The 22328-nt window shown below is 39.7% G+C and overlaps 1 protein-coding gene across 1 annotated transcript in view; it reads left to right on the forward strand.

Annotated features, from left to right (window-relative positions):
* Positions 1 to 22328, forward strand: part of LOC124805352 (putative helicase MOV-10) — a 447080-nt gene that overhangs the window by 375123 nt on the left and 49629 nt on the right. The window contains exons 17-18 of the mRNA XM_047265888.1: positions 21469 to 21592; positions 21835 to 22011. Of these exons, the coding sequence (XP_047121844.1) occupies positions 21469 to 21592; positions 21835 to 22011 (301 nt within the window). The remainder of the gene's footprint in view (positions 1 to 21468; positions 21593 to 21834; positions 22012 to 22328) is intronic.

Consider the following 22328-nt stretch of genomic DNA (forward strand, 5'->3'; position numbering starts at 1 on the left):
GTTTCCTCCTCAGAATGCAAAAATATTTTGTTACTGCCAACCTACATAGGAAGAAATGATCATCATGATAAAATAAGGGCAATCAGAGCCCTCACAGAAAGATATAGCTGCTTGTTTTTTCTGTACGCAGTTCAAGAGTGGAATAATCGAGAATTAGTGTGAAAATGATTTGTAAAACCCTCTACAAGGCACTTAATCATGATTTGTAAAGCAGCCGTGTAGATGTAGATGTTTACTATGCTTGGAACTGTAGCACTCTTGGTCTTTTCTCCTGGAGTCAAGAATTTATATGTAACCCAGCTGCCTTACTTCTTTGATCCTGGTGATGAGGTGTTTCACATAGTCATCCTGAGTATCATCCAGCTGAAACAGAAAGAGTGTATCTGTTGTCATTTCATCCTCATTACTGTGGAGCAAGAAGAACAGTGTGAAGCCTTAGAGCTTGCTTCGCTTTGTTGTATGTGTATGTTACGATGGATGGTAGTGCAGTCCCATTTTTCTATTCTTCATCAATAGGTATTTAGAGGATATCTTCCAGCTTGTTATTAAAGCATGCTTGGGGCCAGTAGCCTGTGGATAGTGAGTGGTTGTCATCCTGTGGGTGATGTCACAGAATGAAATCATCCCTGATACAAGTCTCAAGTGGAAAACATTTCCACAATGAGAGGGCATCACAGGGAGTGCTTCATGCTTTTAAAATGATGTCGTCTTTAAGGGACTTTGCCATTTGTGGAGCTTGGCGGTTGGTACAGTTTTGGTAATAGCATAGCTGGTGAGATAGTCAGTGCAGACTTGTATCTATTCCCATTTGCAGCCTTCAGGCACCTCGCCAAGAGTTCAATTTCAGTTCAGTGTGTAATAAAATGTGGCAAAAATGTTTATGTGAAGTTTGGAATGTGTATCGTAGTTTAAAACAAGAAAAAACAATGTTCAGTCACTACCGAATTATTTCATACCACATTTTACAACACATTACCCGCATTCAGATAACCCTCAACCAGTTTTATATCTATCTTGTGTAATCTGGGTTGCTGCTTCTTGATGATGCCTTAGATTCATTTTGATGTTACTGCATCATCACATGGATATTACGTGTTGGTCAAAATAAGTTTTAGTTGTTCTTGTTTACAAAGGTTTTTATTTCACACGCTAGATGTTTGGCGGTGAACTTGTTTTACATTGTAGAACTTACATCTTCCAGTTATAAAACATTTTATGTTGTGACAAAGTCTTTTTACATGGTTTTTATACAAAATTCAGTCCAAGACTGAAGTATGGTGCATACAAATCACCTTTATTTATATTGTTTTTAAACAGTTACTATATTATTACAACTGAATTTTTCATAAGAACAATTAGAGTTTTTACATACATCTTCCCAAATTACATAGAAATTTACGTAGAATAAAAGTGAATAATTCCATACAAAGACAGGAAAGAATCTGTTTCTATTAAGACTATAAATTACATGTTTTATTATTCCAGCAATATATTTTGTTAATTTGCATGTAGTAATTAACTAACTGAAACAAAAATCACATGAACATATCCATCCGCACATACACAGACACAAGCTTGTGTCAAAGGCCTTTGAATATGTCTGCTTGTGTCTGTATATGTGTGGATGGATGTGTGTGTGTGTTTGCGAGTGTATACCCGTCCTTTTTTCCCCCTAAGGTAAGTCTTTCCGCTCCCAGGATTGGAATGACTCCTTACCCTCTCCCTTAAAACCCACATCCTTTCGTCTTTCCCTCTCCTTCCCTCTTTCCTGATGAAGCAACCGTTGGTTGCGAAAGCTAGAATGTTGCGTGTATGTTTGTGTTTTTTTGTGTGTCTATCGACGTGCCAGCGCTTTCGTTTGGTAAGTCACATCATCTGTGTTTTTAGATATATTTTTCCAACGTGGAATGTTTCCCTCTATTATATTCGTGTGTGTGTGTGTATAAACAAAGATGATGTGACTTACCAAATGAAAGTGCTGGCAGGTCGACAGACACACAAACAAACACAAACATACACACAAAATTCAAGCTTTCGCAACAAACTGTTGCCTCATCAGGAAAGAGGGAAGGAGAGGGAAAGACGAAAGGATGTGGGTTTTAAGGGAGATGGTAAGGAGTTAAGGAGTCATTCCAATCCCGGGAGCGGAAAGACTTACCTTAGGGGGGAAAAAAGGAAAAAAGGACGGGTATACACTCGCGCACACACACACATATCCATCCACACATATACAGACACAAGCAGATATATATATATATATATATATATATATATATATATATATATATAGAGAGAGAGAGAGAGAGAGAGAGAGAGAGAGAGAGTGGAGATGAGATTGAAATCGGATATAGGGTCCCCAGAGGTTATGGTGTTACAAGTGGAATGGTGCTGTTGCAGTTGGGACTGGTAGCAGAAGCCCTTGAAAGTAATTGCAGCTTGTGCTTTCACCACTGTCATTCTTTACTGTGGCTCACATAGTGTCTAAGAAATGTCTAGCAAATTACTGGACACCTGGCCAGTGATACCTGCATCTGTGATTTTATCTAGTCTTCATGAATCCCAAATCCCAGATGACCAGTTGTTGGAGCATCATAGAAAAACTTCAGGATAACTGGCTGTAGATGAGCTGGGATGACACGCAACCATTTCTGCACCTTTGGATCATAGTTCATCTGTACAGTGCTCCATTAGTGAATTAGAATCCTCCTTTGGTCAGTTAGTCTTTCTTCAAGACTTCTGTGGTAATCAGCAGTGCTCATTCTTTCCTCTGTTCAGCAACAATATCATTTATTGCAGCTTATTATTCCAGGAAAGGCAGTCAGTGTCCTTGTGTTTGCTTCCATTTTTATACCACTGTGATGCTATACTCCTTACACCTCAGTACCCATCTTCCCAGTTGACCCAACAGATCCTTTAGGCTAATCAACCAACAGAGAGAATGGTGATCCATTTTTTTTATAAACCATTCTGATTTGCAAAAAAAAAAAAATTGATAAGTGTTATGCCACAAGTAGGAACAGGATCACGGCATATGTCTTGAACTCCATGGGATTTCTTACTGACATATTTCACGCAACTGGACATTATAAGGTGAATTTACATACTACTGTGTACACACTATTTGCTCTGGTCAGTGAAAATTTAAAAAAAACCTCTATCGCTCATTGGTGCCAATCCTCAAAAAACCACAGCCTGTTATTGTCACTGTACTCTTACTTTCTGAACATGCCTCATAGTTCATGGGGGATTTGCGTCTCTGGTGGCCTCACCTCCATAGATGGTTGCCTCACTCAGTTTTCGTAACATCAGCAGCTGGGTGAATGGCTGTTATCTCTTTATGGCTATGGGGAATCACTATGACATGCTGGGTTTGCAACCTGGCCTTGCCCATGGTACAACAATGGACTTTGTCATGCAGGTTGACTGTAGTTGCCTGCAGTTGACTGATGTGAATAGAACTGTTGTGATATTTGGCACCTGACAGTGTAGTAGTTCTCAAAAACTCTCCTTCTTTCTCTACAGTAGCGTACAACATGTCCAGGACATCCACAGTGAAAACACAATACTGTGTTGTCCTCTGTTCTCCAAATCTCTGTACTTCTGTGGGGCATAAGTTGGTTGTACATAGAGTTGGTTGTACATGCATTGGTGCTTGGTTCTTGTCTGATGGTTGCGGCATAAGCCAAAGTTCACTGAGTCCATTCTGCCTGGTGTGTTCAGCTGTCGGTGGATATTGCTGCTAAAGGTCAATGCACGTCTTAGACATTCTCCATTACCTCCTGGCTTATGGGATCAACATTCATGACTGCTATTTATTGTGTATTCAGTCTGACTTTTTTGGCTGCACTATACCTCACTATCTTGTCTCTTACTATCTGGTGTATGAGAATGGGTGAGTTCTAGTGGTTTCCCCAACTGCCATGGGGACCGCTGTTGACAGTCAGTCATACTTCTTTTGTCCAACTCTTTCTGTTGCATTTACTTGATTCGCTGGAATCAGTAGATGGATTCCTCTGTCATTGTGACACCCTTTACCAGAAGTGCTTGATACATGACTTACTGACTCCTTTTATCAAGTATGAGATTCTGTTGCCTTCTGTCATTTGGATTCATGATTTGGCATAGGGCCAAAACATCTGTATGCACGACTCTGTCATTTCTCCATGACATTGGACCTTGTTCTTCAGTTGTTCTGCTGTGCAGGCTTTGCTGATTGCCACTAAACGTTGTCTACAGTTCTGCTTGAAATTTATGCCATTTATTGAGCTTCTCCATGTTGTTCTTGAACTACCGATGGGCTGTGCAGTTGTGACAGGGCAGCATGCACACACAGTGTCTATCAATCAGCCTGATCATGCAGTTTGTTAATAACAGTATGTTTCCAATGATATTAGCAACACTGATGCTATATGTTGACCTGTTCAGCCTTTCAATCCTCTTACCATGTAACTAGTCTTTACACTGCCCCACTGAGATAGTCCTGCTATGACCTTAATTTTATGTGAATGGTGCAAATTGTTCCATCAGTACTGACTGATATCACCATCATCTCTTCCAAGGAAATACTTTATAGTAGCAGGTTCTTGTTTAATGGGACTAGCAGACATTAACTGAGTAACTGTGGTAAGTAAATCTGCTCATAATCTCAGGCAATAATGTATTTTTCACAGTTCAACATATAGTTCATGTCATCTGTAAAACAACTAGCGATATTAACACTGCAACTAGTCACTCATGAGTGCAACTTTGTCACTCATATCTCTGGGCTTACATTCCATCAGTGTCAGAAATTACAGCACCCTTCCTCTATTGAAAACTCTACATCACTTAAAGAGCATGTAACAGGCTTTCAAAATTGGTCGTGGATGTTAACACTGCCTTCAGAACCCAAAGTCGCTTCACCAAAAATCATCAGTCTTGAAGATAGTCTACATCCCTTTTTCTCAGCCTCATTCAATAAGTGATTCTGTTTCTGTTCAATAACATAGTCTGGGTAAGATTTAACACAGTGAGCATCTATCACAAACACTGTTGCAATAAACTGCTTCTCAGCGCAGGTTTTAAATTTTCATTAATAACACCTTCTGTTCAGTTTTTATTCATTCTTCATAATACATTTATTCATCAACATAACAATAGAAACTCTGGTTGGCCACACATATTAGTGTTGCTGAATACTATGGAGACAACTAGGCAACAACTGATATATGAATTAAGATCTTACAAATGTTTTCATCTTTTTTTTCTTTTTCTGATAAAATACAATATCTTTTTTAATAATAATCAAAGGCCACTGCACCAATGATGATATCTATCAGCCTGGCATGGCCGTTGGCTTCACATGTATAGTGACCAGCTTTCAACAATGCTGTACCTTGTTGCAGCAAGCCCTACACTGTTGCTCCAGCATCCTCAAACCCATGTAACAGAAAGAAACAACAGTGCAGGTACACACTATTTCTAACATAAATCTGTATATATCGCAGACATACACATTTTTGATAATGACCTGATAAAGCTTAACTACCTTTCCTTTAATACGAATATTACAAACTTCATATATTAGAGGTGTTACCACAGAACATGCTTCAAACTGTGTCACTGAAGAAAAGTAGTGCCGGCTAAGGATTTGCTATATTCTCTCATGAATAGCGGCACATACCCTCTCTCCAGCTGCTTGATGCATGGCTATGACAACTCAGACATTTTATGTTAGACTTGCCTCTAAGCCACCATGTCGATTCATAATTAACTTTACGGTCATTAACTAAATTTCCTTTAATATGAATATTACATACTTTGAATATTCAGAGATCTTACCACAAACCATGCATCGAAGTGCATCACTGAAGAAAGGTAGTGCTGGCCAAGGATGTGCTATATTCTGTCATGAATATCAGCACACCACTCAAGTGTAAGAACACATTTTCAAAACACATGATGTCATTCCACCTGTTGTATTTGGTGACTCAATTGAATCCTTTGATCCATTTCCCCAAATCTTGACCTGCATCTCTGGAAAACGCTGATGGATGCCTGATTTGCAGCTGACTTACTGCTATTTTGGAATCCATCTGTCTACTGAGTATAGGGATATTAAGAATGATGTACTGCTTGTATTCCCGGTCCTGCTTCTTTAGGCAACTGTTGTTATATAGAGCCATGGTCGTATAGACGTTTGAAAATAACTGGCGTCTCCACCAAATAGTGTCATGTCGAAACCAAAATCAACTCCAAATCCAAAGGGAGGGTCATCAATTAAATATAACACTTAAAACTGAATGCATGTTTAGTACTGACACCAAAATACAGTCAGAACAGAGCTGGTGGGTAGTGCTCACCAAATCTGTGATATTTTTGATCAAGCGAAACATGTCCCCCAAGTGTTCTAAATGGTGAGCAACTATCGGAGCATAGCATTTGTTCATTGGATATGGACTTGGTGGAATCTGGTTTCCTGAGCTGAGGACTGCACAACTGCTTGATAACCTTAAGTTGCCTTGCAAGTCTCTCTAGAGCTTTATGGATGTAGAAAGGTCACAGTGCTTCTCTAACTGTAAGCTCTGGATATGCGTCAGTGACCACTGTGTGGTACAGAGGCCAAAATTTTGTGTGTCACAGAGAACAGGGATCTTCGATTAATCACCCAGGTCATGAATATGTTAAAAGCCTCTATTAAATCACTTTAACATCACTGTATGCTGATGAGAGGTGTGGGTATTGAGTCTTAACAGTCGCTAGCTGGCAGCTTCTGGGGAACCTGCTGCACCTCATTGTAGAATACTTACTGAAGGCAAGTGGTGCTCTGTCTGGTTGGATCTGTACTTCTCTAGCTGTTTATGGATCTTCTATGAAGCCTAAACCCTTTTCTTGTAGTTTGGTGGTCTGTTGGGCAGTATTAACACCCAAAACCCAAAGAGACCACCTGATACATCTTTGAATGAGGGTGACAGCAGTAGTACTAACAAGACTACATGCTGTAATAAATAATGCGCTTATTGTTGTTATATGTGTTGAAGGTTAATTGGAAACACTGTGATCTTTCTACACTCCTGATCAAGATGCTGAAAGCTATCCAAGCAATAAAGTTGTTAAATCCCAAAGTAGCTTGAGAATGTGCTGTCATCAGTGAGTTTTATTACATTATGAACATAGACACCAAAAAACTCCAACAGAAATGTGAAAGCAAATAGCTCACTGAAGTTAAGGATTTCATGAAATGAGTTGATTGTGAGCTCCAGAAGTCAGCATCATATAATCTGAGATTGAACCTACCAATGTTGCCTGAATATCTTGCTGTTTCTGATTTAAGTTAGACCTTATGTACCTAATGCAATGTGGTGCTTTGACTTTAAATGCTTTGGTCATACCATCTTGGGTTGCAACTGTCAGGCTACTTGTAGAAGAATGCAGCTCTGCTGTCCATGAACCTGATGTTCAATTTACTGCCCTGCCCATGTGTGTCATTTGTCCTACCTCATCTAATTTGGAGCAAAGAATGTCCTGTCTTTGCAGAAGAGAAGAAAATCCAGAAGATTAAAGAACACTATGCATCTCATACTCTCACTCATGCTGTACACATCCGCATACCATGCCATTGCTCAGCCACCGATGGGAAGGCTCTTTCATACTTGATACCATGCAGCGAGGCCCTGTGGAGTTCAGGCAAAGGATAGCCTTCTGGAGAGGTACTTGAACGCATTCTGCTTCCATGTTCTTCATCAATAATAGAATCATGAACTTCAACACAGCTTGCATAAATTTGCTACTATGCACTGGTGACACCTTTTTTGTTTGTATAATAATCTATCATCAGCTGAGTATTCATCATGAACTGTTGACACTCGTGGTCAGCAGCTTGAACCTTTAGCCATCTGTCTGCAGGTATACCAGTATGTTCCACAGCACTTGCCTTGCAACTCAGCCAGGCTGTTTTACCATGAGTCTCTCTGGGTGAATGTATGACATAAGAATCAGTCCCGCTTAACTGTAAAACCCACCAAGACAAGCAGCTCGATGGATCCTTAAAACCCAGAAGCCAGTTTTGTGCTGCATGAGCTGATGGTCACGTAAGCAGGTCAGATCAGAACTTTATTGCATCATGTGCTACTTGCTGATATAACAAGAGCTACGCTATGACACTGAGATCATGCAGCACAAAAATTGTGGTGGTACTTGATGCTGTTGCTAAGCTGGGCAACTAGAGACACCAAAGTACTGACACAGCAGAAAGATGGAGTGGCCACAGTGTGGGTGGCCTGATTACCTCATGCCCAGGCCAAGGTACTCTTATAGCTTGAGGGAAAGTAACCAGTATTGTAGCAAAACAAGCATGTTCCAGGCCTGTATAAATATTCCTCTTTTTCAGTCAGAAGTACCTCAGTCTGCTGGCATCCAGCTATGAGGAGGGATCGGTAACAGTCTTCAGTCTTCGGTCTACTTATTTACAAGTTCCTTGGGTCTACATGCCTTCTTCTGTGCACTTAGACACTGCTCGGTGGGGCACTGTATTCATGGAGAGGCCAATGTTGAGGGCTTGGTCCTCTGCAGCCAGAAGATGTTTTTGTAGCCTCTAGTTCATGATTGACGGCATCCAGCTGCTCATCTGCTCCCACTTGCATGATCAAACTACCTGCTGCCTGCAGTGTTTGCATGGGCAAACTCCACTGCTGATGGCTGCTCCTATTGTACACAGCCAATATCGTGATCATTCCTGTTCTAACTGCATATTTCTGAGGCTGCTAGCAGCATAAGTGACACAGTTTGCTGGCTTTGGAGGTCAGTGGCCATGTATGGTTTGTCAATACTGTCTCCTTGTAGCCTCATCAAGCCTCTAGCAGGCATCCATTCTCCATTCCACCACTGACCTAAGTCCTGGGCAGGTGGTTCGCCAACATCCTGACCTTGAGCTGCCCATCATCACCAACACCAACCATAATGGCTGGGCAGCCTGGTCGTTAATACATGATAACATAAATTGTTTCTGGTAATCCAGAAAAGCAAGGACAAGACCAATGGTCAATAAATCCTTTAATCACACAAAGGTACCTTCCTATTCTGGAGCCCATTGAGCTTCACCCCTATCTTCAGTAAATGTGTCAAGGGTCTTGCTGTTTCTCCAATTTTTTGCAAAAATTTCCCTTAATAATTACATATTCCAAGACAGGACTTCCTCTGTTCTAGTCTTTGGAAACTCCCACACAGCTTGTAGAAACTGAGAGTTGATTCACAGTCCCTCATGGCCAATGGTATGACCGAAATAGTGAACTTCTTTTAGTATAATATGACACTTTGCCAAACTCAGTGTTAGTTGTGCCACTCATAACTGAGTAAAGGTGACAAGTAACTATACCACATGTCCTGGGCGTCCTTAGAAAAACTGTAATATCGTCCGGGTTATACCGTGCACTGTTTCACTGTTTAACTTTTAAAAGACATAACACACTGTCCAATTAACACTGGAATGTCATCATAGCATGATTCAGTCAGAATGGCAGTTGCAGGTGCTGATAATAGCTGAATTGGACCGTCAGTGCCACCTTAGGCCGATCCTCTGGTGCTGCCAGTGCATGTCATCATAGCTCCACTTCTAATGAACACTGACAGGCACTGTCCATCTTCCGTCAATGTCTTCTACACAGTATAAACTGTAGCAAATAAAACACTGTACTTTATCCTGTTCTTCATTTTGCATCAAAGGCTCAACCACACACAAAGGATTAACTGGCATGTCTGCTCCCATGACCACACGGACTGTCTTTCCCGTACCTTCTGATATTACAGGAGTCATTTCAAAAGTCCTTCACACAGTGCATATGAGACCATTACTGTGGCATTTTCAAATTGAAATTCATGTCAGCTGTGAGTGAGACTTTAAATGTGATGGTTGTATGTGTGTTTCCTGTTCCGCATGGCTATGTCATGAGTAATTCAGCTGAAACTGTGTCAAGTCAGATTACACACAGTGATCAGTGTTCCTACATCAAAATCGAATCCCTGCTTGGAAAGAACCCAGTGGAAATTTACAAAGCGTTGAGAGAGGTGTGTGGGAACAGTGTAGTTGATCATAACACAGTATCATGATGGTCTGCTCAACCAAAGAAGTAGAAGGCCATCAATTCCAACAAACTACACCTCTCAGTTTATTGTTTATGACAGTTTGAGAAAGGATTGGCAAAAAGACCTGTGAGGAAACTGCATATGAGGCCACAATGTCCGTCACTTCTGTTTACAGAATCATAACTGAAAAGTTAAAGATGAGAAAATTTGCTGCCAGATGTGGGCACATGACTGGAGCAAAGAGCAGAAAACAGCATGCAAAAGAATCACAGAAGAATTGCTTCCAAGTTAATGAACAAAAAGAGAACAGTTCTTGAAAAGGATTGTTGCACCTGATGAAATCTGGATATGAGATTTTGAGCCAGAACTGAAGTCTCAGTTGCCACAATGGAAAATATCCAACTCTCCATGTCCAAAAAAATTCTGCCACCAGCATTCAAAGTTGAAACTGATGATGATTTCTGATTATGACATGAATGGAGTCATAGCTACAAATAGGGGACGTCTGTAACAGGTGCATTCTACAAGCTGTTTCTGAAAAATGTTTTGCACCCAAAAATTCATCAAAGAAGGCCTGGCGTGATTTTCTGTTGGTGTCCTCATTTTGCACGATAATGCAAGACTGGATATTGCCCTATCTACGTTAATGCAAGTGGTATATTGCCCTACCAGTGAGGAAAACACTTGACAGATATGCATAGGAAATAATTCCCCTCTCATCTTACAGTTCTGCTATGGGCCCACCAGAGTCTGGTTTCCTTCCCAAACTAAAGAAACAACTCAGTGAAAACTTTGATACAGTTGATGAAGCTTCCAGTGAAATGATCCAAGTAATTAGACAGCTCAATAATGAAGGTGCCCTACCTAAATGCAGAAGTTGCCAAAACATTGGGAAGCTGCCATAAGCAAGAATGAAGATTATATTGATTGCCTATGAATATATTTTGTAAAGTAGATTACTTTCTTCAATTCTGTCTTACAACAGTGCACAGAACTTTTGAAATGATCCACATATATCCCATGAGTTGTATCTAAGAGACTTTGTATGCAATGTAATCAGCTTTCCTGTTATCTACCATATTTTATGTGCTATAAGATGCATTTTTTTTTTTTTTTTCAAAAAAATTGCCTTCAAAATTCAGGTGCATTTTCTACTCGAAATTAATATAAAAATGTCCAGTGTTTGATTTAAAATTCCTGCCAGTCTTAAAAATGGCCATATATTTGTTGCCATTGGAAACCTATCTCTATCTGGCAACATTGGATTCAACTGGCAGCAGCTGTGCACTGATGCGACAAACATGAGTTGCGGGGACCCACAAGCTTGCTACCACTGTCTCCTTCCCACCATGCCCATCACAAACACAGAACACTAACTAGCCTATGATGCATCATTGCAGTCTACAATGCCAGTGAAATGGAATTGAAAGATATTTGTGTTATCCGTCACAGTACAACATATTTGTCAGTAGCTAGGTTCATAATGGAAAAAAAAAATAAAAGGTATTCTTATGATGCAGGCTATAAACTGAAAGTAATAGCATATTCAGAAAAATATGGAATCAGAGCATCTGAGTGGCATTTCAGCCCTCCACCAACAGTAAAAAACATTTGCATTTGGCAAGCTAGTAAAGAAGAACTGAAAAAAGTGAGGAAGACTAAATGTGCAAATAGAGGACCGAATGAAAACTGGTCAGAACTAGAAGATGATTTATTGAAATGGATTCAAGGATACTGTCAAAATGGCATTGGAACTGATACAAAAATTATTCACACACACACACTCTTGTAAGTTAGTGCTACAGTGGAACCTTACAGACTTTAAGGGTAGAAATAGTTGGTGCCACAGGTTTATGAAGCATCATGGACTTAGGGTGCAAACCAAAATCAAAACATCCCAGAAAATGTCACAAGAGTATGAAGTTAAAATATTAATTTTCCATTGCTTTATTATTTAACGTTGAAAGAAAACCAGTGTAACTAAGCCAAATAGCAAATATGGATGAAACTTCTCTAACATTTGATGTGCTGAGTAACAGAACTGCCATGAAAGGTGCTAAAACTGCAGTTATAAAAGCAAGTGGGCGTGAAAAAAATCACTACATTGTTGTCCTTTGATGTTGTGATAATGGTACTAAACTTAATAAAATGATTGTTTTCAAGCACAAAATAATGTCAAAACCTTCTGAAATACTGTCAGGTGTTGTTGTTCATGTACATGACAAGGATTGGATGAACGAGGCTGGTATGAAATTATGGATCAACAGAGGATGGGAAAGAAGGAAAGGTGCTTTATCATAGAAGACTTCTCTTCTTCTGCTAGACCAGTTTTAGTAGTCATTTGAAAAATTCTGTGAAAGAGAAACTGATACTAGGAAATACAGAGCTTGCTGTTATACCTTACTTCACAATTGCAACCTCAATAACCATTTAAAGTTTATATGAAAGAGGAATGGAACAAATGGATGATAGATGAAACCCAACGTGGATTCACACTGAAGGTACTTTAAAATGACCTATAATCAAACAAGTGTATCAGTCGATAAAACAGTCATGGTCTAGAGTGAGAGAAGACATTATTGTAAAATATTTCAGGAAGTGCGGCAAAAGTAATGCTCTTAATGGCAGTGAAAACCATTTTACGTAGGAAGATGATGACGAAGAGGAAGAATAAGAAGAAGAAGAAAGTTCATATGGCAATTTTCAGCGATTTTAAAAGTCAGTTCAGTTTTATAAACCCAGACTTTTTTTTCATTCTGGCTTTGCAATCTAATAATAAAAATTGTAAAAATGTTATTTTTTTATTTTAAAAAATAGCCAGCCAAACAATAATGTACCACTGAGTCTGCATGTGTGCTAGTATTCACTGGGAATGCTGTACAGTGGCTGCACTAATTCCTCCTTCATTTAACATTGGAATGCAAGATCTTGCCTGTGGGTCCCACAGACAAGTTTGGATATCCTCCTGCCAGCATTCTCATTCAGAGTGTCGAACCTGTTTACACTTCTTACATTGCAACTTCCTACAGTAATGCTGAAAAGGTCCAGCTGAACACATGTAGCACATAATCTGGTATTAAAAACTGGTTTCCCCTCTGTAGGCTTGGTCAATGCATCAATCTTGATCAAAGCTGGCGCAATTGTAACAGCCTTGTTTAAAGTTTGTGCAAGCTCCTTGCAACTTTACCCAGTGTCACCACAGACAAACTCCACAAAAACACTGTCTCTAATGACCTTGTTGTCGACGGGACGTTAAACAGTAATCTCCTCCTCCTCCTCCTCCACAAAAACGCATGGAGAGCCCTTTGTACTGACTCTTGTAAAATGGCCTTATTGGCATTGTCGTCAAATGTCGATTCTACGTATTAGTGTTCAATTTTCCTTACTTTACCCACAAAACTGTTCACAGCCCCCCCCCCCTTTGTACCTGAGTTAATGAAAGTTGTTCCCAATAGTATCTAGATATGCTCTTTCTTCTGTATTGCTCCACTTGTCCTTAGTGCAAATCCTGGGGCATTTTGCAACCTGTCATAATGCGCTCACCTGCTAATTTCAGTTGAGCAATATTTAAAAATTGCTCTTTATTCCAGTTCCCTAATTTTCTAGCTTTATGTGACTTTAAAAATAATTATTAAGAAAAAGAATCATCCCCAGGTTTACTCGAAAATGGAATCACAAATGAGGCTGTGCTTGCCTCTAGGACAGGTGGGGACATGTTAGGAATTGATTGTTCCCTTCTTTTCCACCCTAGCCTGTTTCATCTATTAGTACCAGACTCATACAACATACCCCCCCTTCCCTCCCCCCCCCCCCCCCACCAAAAAAAAAAATGGTCATCAATAACATAACTATTTACAACAGTCTGCCAATGGTGGTGTAACTTTTCATTTCTGCAACTGTACAAATCACATGCTTTTTAGGCAAAGAACTCATTGAACCATGTTCTGACCACATTTTCATCCAGAAAGGAAGTTCCTTGAAGGGTTTTTGGTAGAGAGCAGAAAAGACGACTTCCCAATGCAACAACTGTCCATTGTTTTTTGTCAATTTAGCAAAATGTGAGTGACCTTTATTGTTGAGTAGCATCAGTTCACACTGTTTTCCTGGTCATTGTTCTTGGATTGCAGCTGCAAGATGTCTTAGTTGTTGACAATAGATGTTAGCAGTGGCGGTTACACCTTGAGGAAGCATTTTTAGTACATCATACTGTCACTGTTCCACCAAATGCATAACATTATCATTTGTGGATGCATGCAGGTCTTTGAACAGGGACTTGCTGCTTTGTATGGGCTCAACCATTCCTTTCCTTTCCTTATGTTAACATAAAGGCACAATTTCTTCTCACCAGTAATGTCACAGGATAGGAATAGTTGATGTTGTCCATGAGTCAGCTGATGATGAGGAAGCAGAATCCACATATGGCCACCCACTGATTTTTGTGACTTTATTATAGAACATGCGGAACCCATATACCCAATTTTTGAACCTTCCTCATTGCATGCAGATGTCACAAGATTGTGTAATAATCACAGTTCATCATATTTCCCTGTTCTCTAGTACGCTGATGTGGATCATTGTGGTTTAGTGCAATTAAATGATCTTCATCAAACCCAGCAGATCTTCCTGAATGTGGAGAGTCTCTAATGTCAAAACGATTCTCCTTAAAATGAGAAAACCATTTTCCTGCCATGCTCTGTCCAGTGGTATTATCCTCATACGTGGCACTAATGTTTCTGGCTGTCTCCGCTGCTGTCACCCCTCTATTGAATTCAAACACAAGAATATGTCAGAAATGTTCCAATTTCTCCACTTGGCACTCCATTTTCTAGCGTCCACACCTCCATTCACTATCTCCAGATGACAATATGTAAACTCAGATAGCAACTGTGAACTACAAATAAGAGATGGCAATTGATAAATAAACCCATGGCAACTGGAACATCAACATTTGAAACAGAAATGATACGAACTTATGCACTAACCCAATAGAAAAATTTTAAAATTGGTGTTAAATTATGCATTCTTGTCAAAAAAACACTGCCACTGTCATTGTCATCATTCCAACCTCCAACAGATCTTCTGTTTTCGCTTGTAAAGAGACACAGGATAATGCACCCACTTGTAATGGGCATGGGTAGGCTGTGAGTGAGTGATTCTCTGGTGGAGGTGGAAGATAGGTGTAGAAGATACAACCACCCAGTGTTGACAATTTGTTGACTTATATGTTCAACAAGTGTAACAGCTTCCACAAGAGATGGATGGCAATGTTCACCTGGTGCACCCAGGATGGGACAGGCTAGCAAGGATGTGCTGATTCAGCACTTTTATCAGTATTGCTCGGCAGAGGCCTTGCCAATATTGCATCGTTCGGCTCAGTGCTGTGTCAGGGGGAGGCAACTCTGCACTCATATCTGCAGCTGGAATGAGACAATATTCATCCAAGCGACAGCCAGCTGCATTGCCCAGGGTCAAGCCATTGAGCAATGCTGGAGGGTGACATCTGGACCTGGTGGGCCGTGGAGGCTCAGAGATGAGAGAACATTAGCTGTGCCTGAACCTCCATCTGGCTGCCTCTTCAAGATGGTGGCATCGTGGTCAAAACAACACAAACAGCAGATGCCAAATTGAAGCCCAGCTTTGGCAATATGCTCTGCCTGGCCCAGTGGCCAAGGTGAGGCAGATCTCACAACAGCTGAGTACACATATGTTGACCTGCCAAGTGCTGTCAAAAGTCTTGAAACCCCAGTAATTGCCTCAGTACCCAGGTCGCAAGTGTAGAGCTACTGATATGGTCTGACTGCTACACTTGTGGGTGGAGGCAGGAGCCCAGACTTTGACAGAAGGCCCTGGCTTGTGCTCACGCCAATACATCTTGTGTATCAGTCCTTCTACTTTCTAATAGAGCTCAGTTTTATTCTAGCAAATATTAATGTTATCAATAGCAAGTCTCTAACTGTAGTATTAGGAGTGACCATTCAGTATTCCAAGAAGTCCTCCAAAGCAAGTTCCACGTAACTAAAGATGGTGATTTGGCGGAAATGATTGTTTCAACTGCACAGGAAATCGGTGGCCTATGCCAAAAAAATAAACAACCAAAGAAATTCAGTACCAAAACTGAAACCCTTTTACAACAGAGGAGAGAAATGAAAATCCAAACCGATCGTGACATGGTAGCGTATTCCGAACTATGCAAGGCAGTGCAAAGAGAAATGAAAATTGACATACAGAAATTCACTGAAGACACCTTACGAGCAAGCTTGGAGACAAGAAAAGTTTAAAGTCAGCCAAACGCAAACTCGCAATCGGTAAAAAGCAGATTATCGCACTTGATGGAAATGACAGTCGAATCACTGAAAAGGAGGATGTTTTGAAGTTCATCAGAGTCTTTTATAGCAATTTGTATAGCAATCCAAGGGAAAATTTGAATGTATCTAAATTAAATGATGTACCTAGTGTTCCAGATATACTCCCATCGGAAGTCAAGTGTGCCGTAGATAACATGAAAAAGGGAACAGCGCCGGGTGATGATGAGCTCAGTGTTGACATCCTCAAACTGGCAGGAGAGGTATCAATAAATCACTTGGCAAAAGTATTTACTTCCTGCCTGCACTATGCTTCAATCCCACTATCGTGGAACAAGGCTAAGATTATTTTGATACACAAGAAAGGAAGTATTCACAATATTAAAAACTACCGTCCTATCAGCTTGTTCTCAATTTTGTACAAAATTTTCACAAAGATCTTGTTAAACCGAATTAGTTCCACCCTAGACTCAGCCCAACCTATAGAACAAGCAGGATTCCGAAGCAATTTTAGCACTATTGACCACATTCTGACCATTAGTGAAGTGATAAGCAGAGCGAATGAATACCAACTGCCTCTCTGCATTGCCTTTGTTGACTTTGAAAAGGCATTTGACTCCATTAGCCATTTAGCCCTCCTCCAAACTTTGAGTGAGCAAGGAGTGGGAGCAGCATACATTGAAGTGCTCAGGAAAATCTATGAGAATTCTTCAGCTTATGTTAACATCGGCGAATCAACTCAAGAATTCCGCATCATGAGAGATGTCAAGCAAGGCGATCCCATCTCCCCAAAAATGTTCTCTGCTGTATTGGAAATGGCTATGTCAAAGCTGCGCTGGGAAGGTAAGGGAATTATAATTAATGGAAGAAGGCTTACCAACTTAAGATTTGCTGATGATATTGCCTTACTGGCCAAAGACTTTGCAGAGCTCCAGAACTTAGTTACAGATCTTCTATTGGAATGTCAGCTGGTGGGCTTGAACATGAACCTTTCCAAAACAAAAGTAATGTCCAACAAATGGGTCCCAGCTGGAGATGGAAAGTCAAGGACAGTCTATTACAATATGTCTACCTTGGCCAGATTATAAATATGAAGGGTGACATAAGGCCAGAAATCTATTGACGCATCAAGCTTGGCTGGCAAGCATTTGGGAAGAATTCAACCGTATTCAGATCAAAAGTGCCAGTAAATCTGAAGAAAGCAGTATTTGATAAATGCATTTGCCCTATGATGACTTATGGCTGCGAGACATGGACACTGAACTCATTTAGAAAAGGGAAACTTAGGATAGCACAGAGAGCCATGGAGAGATCAATGCTGGGCTGTACAAGAAAGGATAGGAAAAGGGCAGATGACATCTGGTCTGTGACAAAGGTTAAGGACATCTTAGAGACAGCAGGTTCCGTGAAATGGCAGTGGGCTGGCCACATCGCAAGAAGAAAAGACAACAGATGGACGAAGCTAGTACTGGAGTGGAGTCCGAGAGAGCACCGGAGGCCTAGAGGAGGACCACCAGACAGATGGGACAAAGACATCAAGAAGATCGCTGTAACCCAAGACCGTCCCACTTGGAGAAGACTGCTGAAAGCCTACCTGAATCCATGACTCAAAGAGGCCACATCCTTTAATGACTGAATTGGCTGATGATGATGATGATGATTCAGTATTTACTAGTAGTAATAAGATAACCAGGAATACCTATGTTGGTAAAAGGAGCAGCAAAGGACAGAAACTGTGGAGAATGGAATGCGTATAACAGTTAATTAGGGCATAGTAGGTATGCAGAAATGTAATACTGACACTCAAAAGAGGAGATGCTACATATCCTCAACCCATTTCATAGACTGAACTGTAAAAAAAAAACAGGTGTGTGTGTGTGTGTGTGTGTGTGTGTGTGTGTGTGTGTGTGTGTGTGCATATATGTAAATAGCGTTTTATTGTAAATTTCAGAACTAAAGTTGCAACATATCTGGAAACACACATTTCACATTTGACCATTCATTAACCTAATAGAACACGCTTGCTCCAGTATTGGGGAAAAGGCTTGGAAATGCAGGACAAAAGTTACACACAGTTCTGCTCAAGACGTAACTGGGAGGGACAGGGCCAACATTATGATGCTACAAGATCATAGTGACAGCTGAATACCTCTTAGTGATGAAATTTAATGTGGATTAAAATTTGAAATTGCTTATGTGGCTCAGACAGAAGCATGTAGTACCCAACATAAAAAATTAACCAGAATATTATGATCACATGATGTCATTCGCACCTGTTGAAACAACTCACAGTAGATAAGATTGCTTGTCACCTCTGTAAAAGGAATCCTTCATATACTAACTTCAAGAAAATCTACAATATCAGTGGTAAGTCGTAAGTGAGTAACTTGGCTGCAGTGCCAAATCTGAAAGTATTCTGCTTCCTGCCCCTTGATGAAAGATGATAATGATTGTAAAAGAAGGTGCCTCCAAGCTGTCAGTCCTCAAACTTATATGAAGAGACAACTGAAGAAATAAAAGAGTATGAAGTCATTGAATTATAGTATTTAAACAAAGTGCTTATTGAAAAAGGAGAAGAAGCAGTTGTTTGAAATTCATCTCTGACAACTCCTGTTCCTCTTCCTCCTCCTCACCCTCACCCTCTTGATATCACACATAATCCTTATTGCATGCTCCTGTGCAACAGATACTTTTTTCTCATTGAAGAGTTACTCCAGAATATGATGCCATAAGCCATTTGTGAATGAAAACACAAAAAAGGAAGTCAACCTCTTGACATTTTCATCTCCAAAATCTGATGTTATCCATAATGCAAAACTCACAGTGTTTAGATTTGTAAGAAGATCTGTAACATGTGACTTTCAAATCATGTACTTATCAATTCAAAAACCTGAGAATTTAGAATATCCTATTTCATTGTTTGACTAACCGTACTCTGTTTAAAACTACTTGAGAGTTGACGTCTATCACTTGGCACCAGAGTGTTACAACATTGGATACCACTCAGTTAAAGGTGACACATAAACATGGATGATCACTTCACAAGTAGTGAAATACTATTAATGCAACATGGAGAAATGTTGGATGCTGCTGCCATCAGGGGTGGCGGAAACGCAAGGTGATCTGTCCACAGCGATTTTAAATGACCAACAACTGAACTGCGGCAGATAATGCATTTTGTAGTCCTGAATTTCCACTCGTGTCCTAGCCTAATCACAATCTGTTTTTGCGAAATATGTCCAAGAAAAGGGCAGTCAGCAACCTGCAGCAGAACTATTAATTATGCTCTCTTTGCAAATGGCAATTAAAGATGACCAGTACAATCAGACTCCAGACAGAAAAAAAACAGGTCCGGTGCTAAAAGTGAACTGTAACATGTTGCTTTTTCCAAACAAGCTGATGCAGATAGATTCCAAATGAAAAAAAAAAATGATAGGAAGAAAAATATGATGATTAAAAAGATGTGACAAAAGCTTAAAAATAAAAAAGTTACATGGAAACCAATTAATTGAAAATAATAATAATTGGAGTCATTTTGATAAAGATTTAAAAATTAAAAAAAATCATCACTTTGTGGCATTCAAAGCTATGACTTATGTTTCTCAACCCAAAGCTTTAACACTGCACTGCATAAGATCTACAGAATATATTGTTAGATTTACATATCTATATGATCAGCTCCAATGATCATTTGCTGCCTTCAAAAACTTCAGTTTCATGCCATGCCATATGAGGTTAACCTATAGTAAGTCAGTCCCTGTGATTATAATAACTGAATATGTGAAGCCAAATTGCGTCTTGTGCAAAAGAATCCAATAGTCTTTGGCTAATAATGTGTACAAAATGTGTGTTATTGCATTGCCATCATTTAGTGGGTTTTGTTTTGGTTGTGTTTATGATGTGTATTGTTGATGTGGTCTTCAGTCCTGAGACTGGTTTGATGCAGCTCTCCATGCTACTCTATCCTGTGCAAGCTTCTTCATCTCCCAGTACCTATTGCAGCCTACATCCTTCTGAATCTGCTTAGTGTACTCATCTCTTGGTCTCCCTCTATGATTTTTGCCCTTCACACTGCCCTCCAGTACTAAATTGGCGATCCCTTGATGCCTCAGAACATGTCCTACCAACCGATCCCTTCTTCTAGTCAAGTTGTGCCACAAACTCCTCTTCTCCCCAATTCTATCCAATACCTCCTCATTAGTTATTTGATCTACCCATCTAATTTTCAGCATTCTTCTGTAGCACCACATTTCGAAAGATTCTATTCTCTTCTTGTCTAAACTATATATCGTCCACGTTTCACTTCCATACATGGCAACACCCCATACAAATACTTTCAGAAACAACTTCCTAACACTTAAATCAATAGTCAATGTTCACAAATTTCTCTTCTTCAGAAACGCTTTCCTTGCCATTGCCAGTCTACATGATGTGTAATGAAATGCAAAATTAAAGGCCGGACCCAGGATTTGTGATCCAAACACAACAAGAAAAAAAGCCAGATAAGAAACTGGAAGACCGCTTGTTTTGGCAGTTTGGCAGTGGCAAACAATTCGGTTGTGCCATTGAGCACTCTGATTAGAGGGAGACACCTCCAACATGTGAAGTGGCAACAATCAAATAATTTTAAACAGACTGTAGCTAACTTACCCTGATTAGAGTATCACCTTGGTGGAGATAATGCTGGTGACATTCTCTTGAGTTCAGGCTCAAGGCGTGTGTGATCTGCGTAGAGGATCACAAAAAATAGTTCATTGGTGGGTTTTTCATTTATATATGAAGTGTGAGATATCAAAGATACTTTTGTCACATCTAATATTAAAGATAGTTTGGCCAATGTAGTTCTTAAGTGCCTCACTTCTCACAACTGCTGGAGAGTAGAAGATGATTGTACAGTGAAGACACTGATTTACGAATTATTCTTTACTTATTGTTGAGGAATTCCCAATTTGATGTGGAGCCTATTTCCAAAATGTAATTTTTTCTTTCTTTCTTTTGAATTAATTTTCATATTATTTGAAATTTAAGTGTTTGGATTAATCATGTTTGTACTGCATCAGTTTGGCACACAGTATATATGTTGCTTATACCATTTTTCACTTTTCAGTTATTTTAATCGGCAAGAGATTAATGTCGTTATGAAATATGTGGAAGCTCTGTTTGAAGAACGCCTGAGTGGCTACAAAGTTCAGGAAAGAGATATAGGGATTATAACACCATATAGGCTACAGGTAAACTTATAGTTGTTTGTTATTCAGCTATGCAATGAGTGTCACTTTTATACTATCTTGAAACACATGTTATTATTATTACTTCTGCTAAAATTTTACCCTTTTAACAAAGGTTCACTTCTATAAAACTTAGTCCCATGTTTATTCTTACAAAAAAGCTCTGGAATAGGTACAATCTTTGCATGTATACATAAGAAATTCATTTTATGGATTATATGTTGTATTAACTATGTGTGCTGCAGGTACACAAATTTCGGGAGTTGCTGCGAAAGAAGAATTGGCAAAGGACAACTGTTGGATCAGTTGAAGAATTTCAAGGACAGGAGAGGCTTATTATTATCATATCTACAGTACGCTCTAGTGTAGAGCTGCTAGATGATGACTATAAGCATCATCTTGGGTTCCTGAAAAATCCAAAGGTTTGTTATTAATTTTATTTTATTGGCATTTAGTAGCAGCCATTCACTTATAAACTAAAATATCATGACCACTGCCCAAGGCAATATTGAATCCCATCTAGTGATCTTGTGTGCACACGAAATGGAAAGGAAAGTATATAAGCAGAGCAGAGGCAAATGGGGAATCATTCTAGCAATGATACAGGCCACAAATGGAGAAATCCACTGACATAAGCAACTTTGATGAAAAGCAGATTGTTATGGCCTGTCACGTAGGAGAAAGCATCTCAGGAACAGCAAACCTTTTTGACTGTCTGCTGTGTTATGAAAATCAATGG

This window comes from Schistocerca piceifrons, chromosome 7, assembly GCF_021461385.2.
Source record: "Schistocerca piceifrons isolate TAMUIC-IGC-003096 chromosome 7, iqSchPice1.1, whole genome shotgun sequence".
NCBI classification, from domain to species: Eukaryota; Metazoa; Arthropoda; class Insecta; order Orthoptera; family Acrididae; genus Schistocerca; species Schistocerca piceifrons.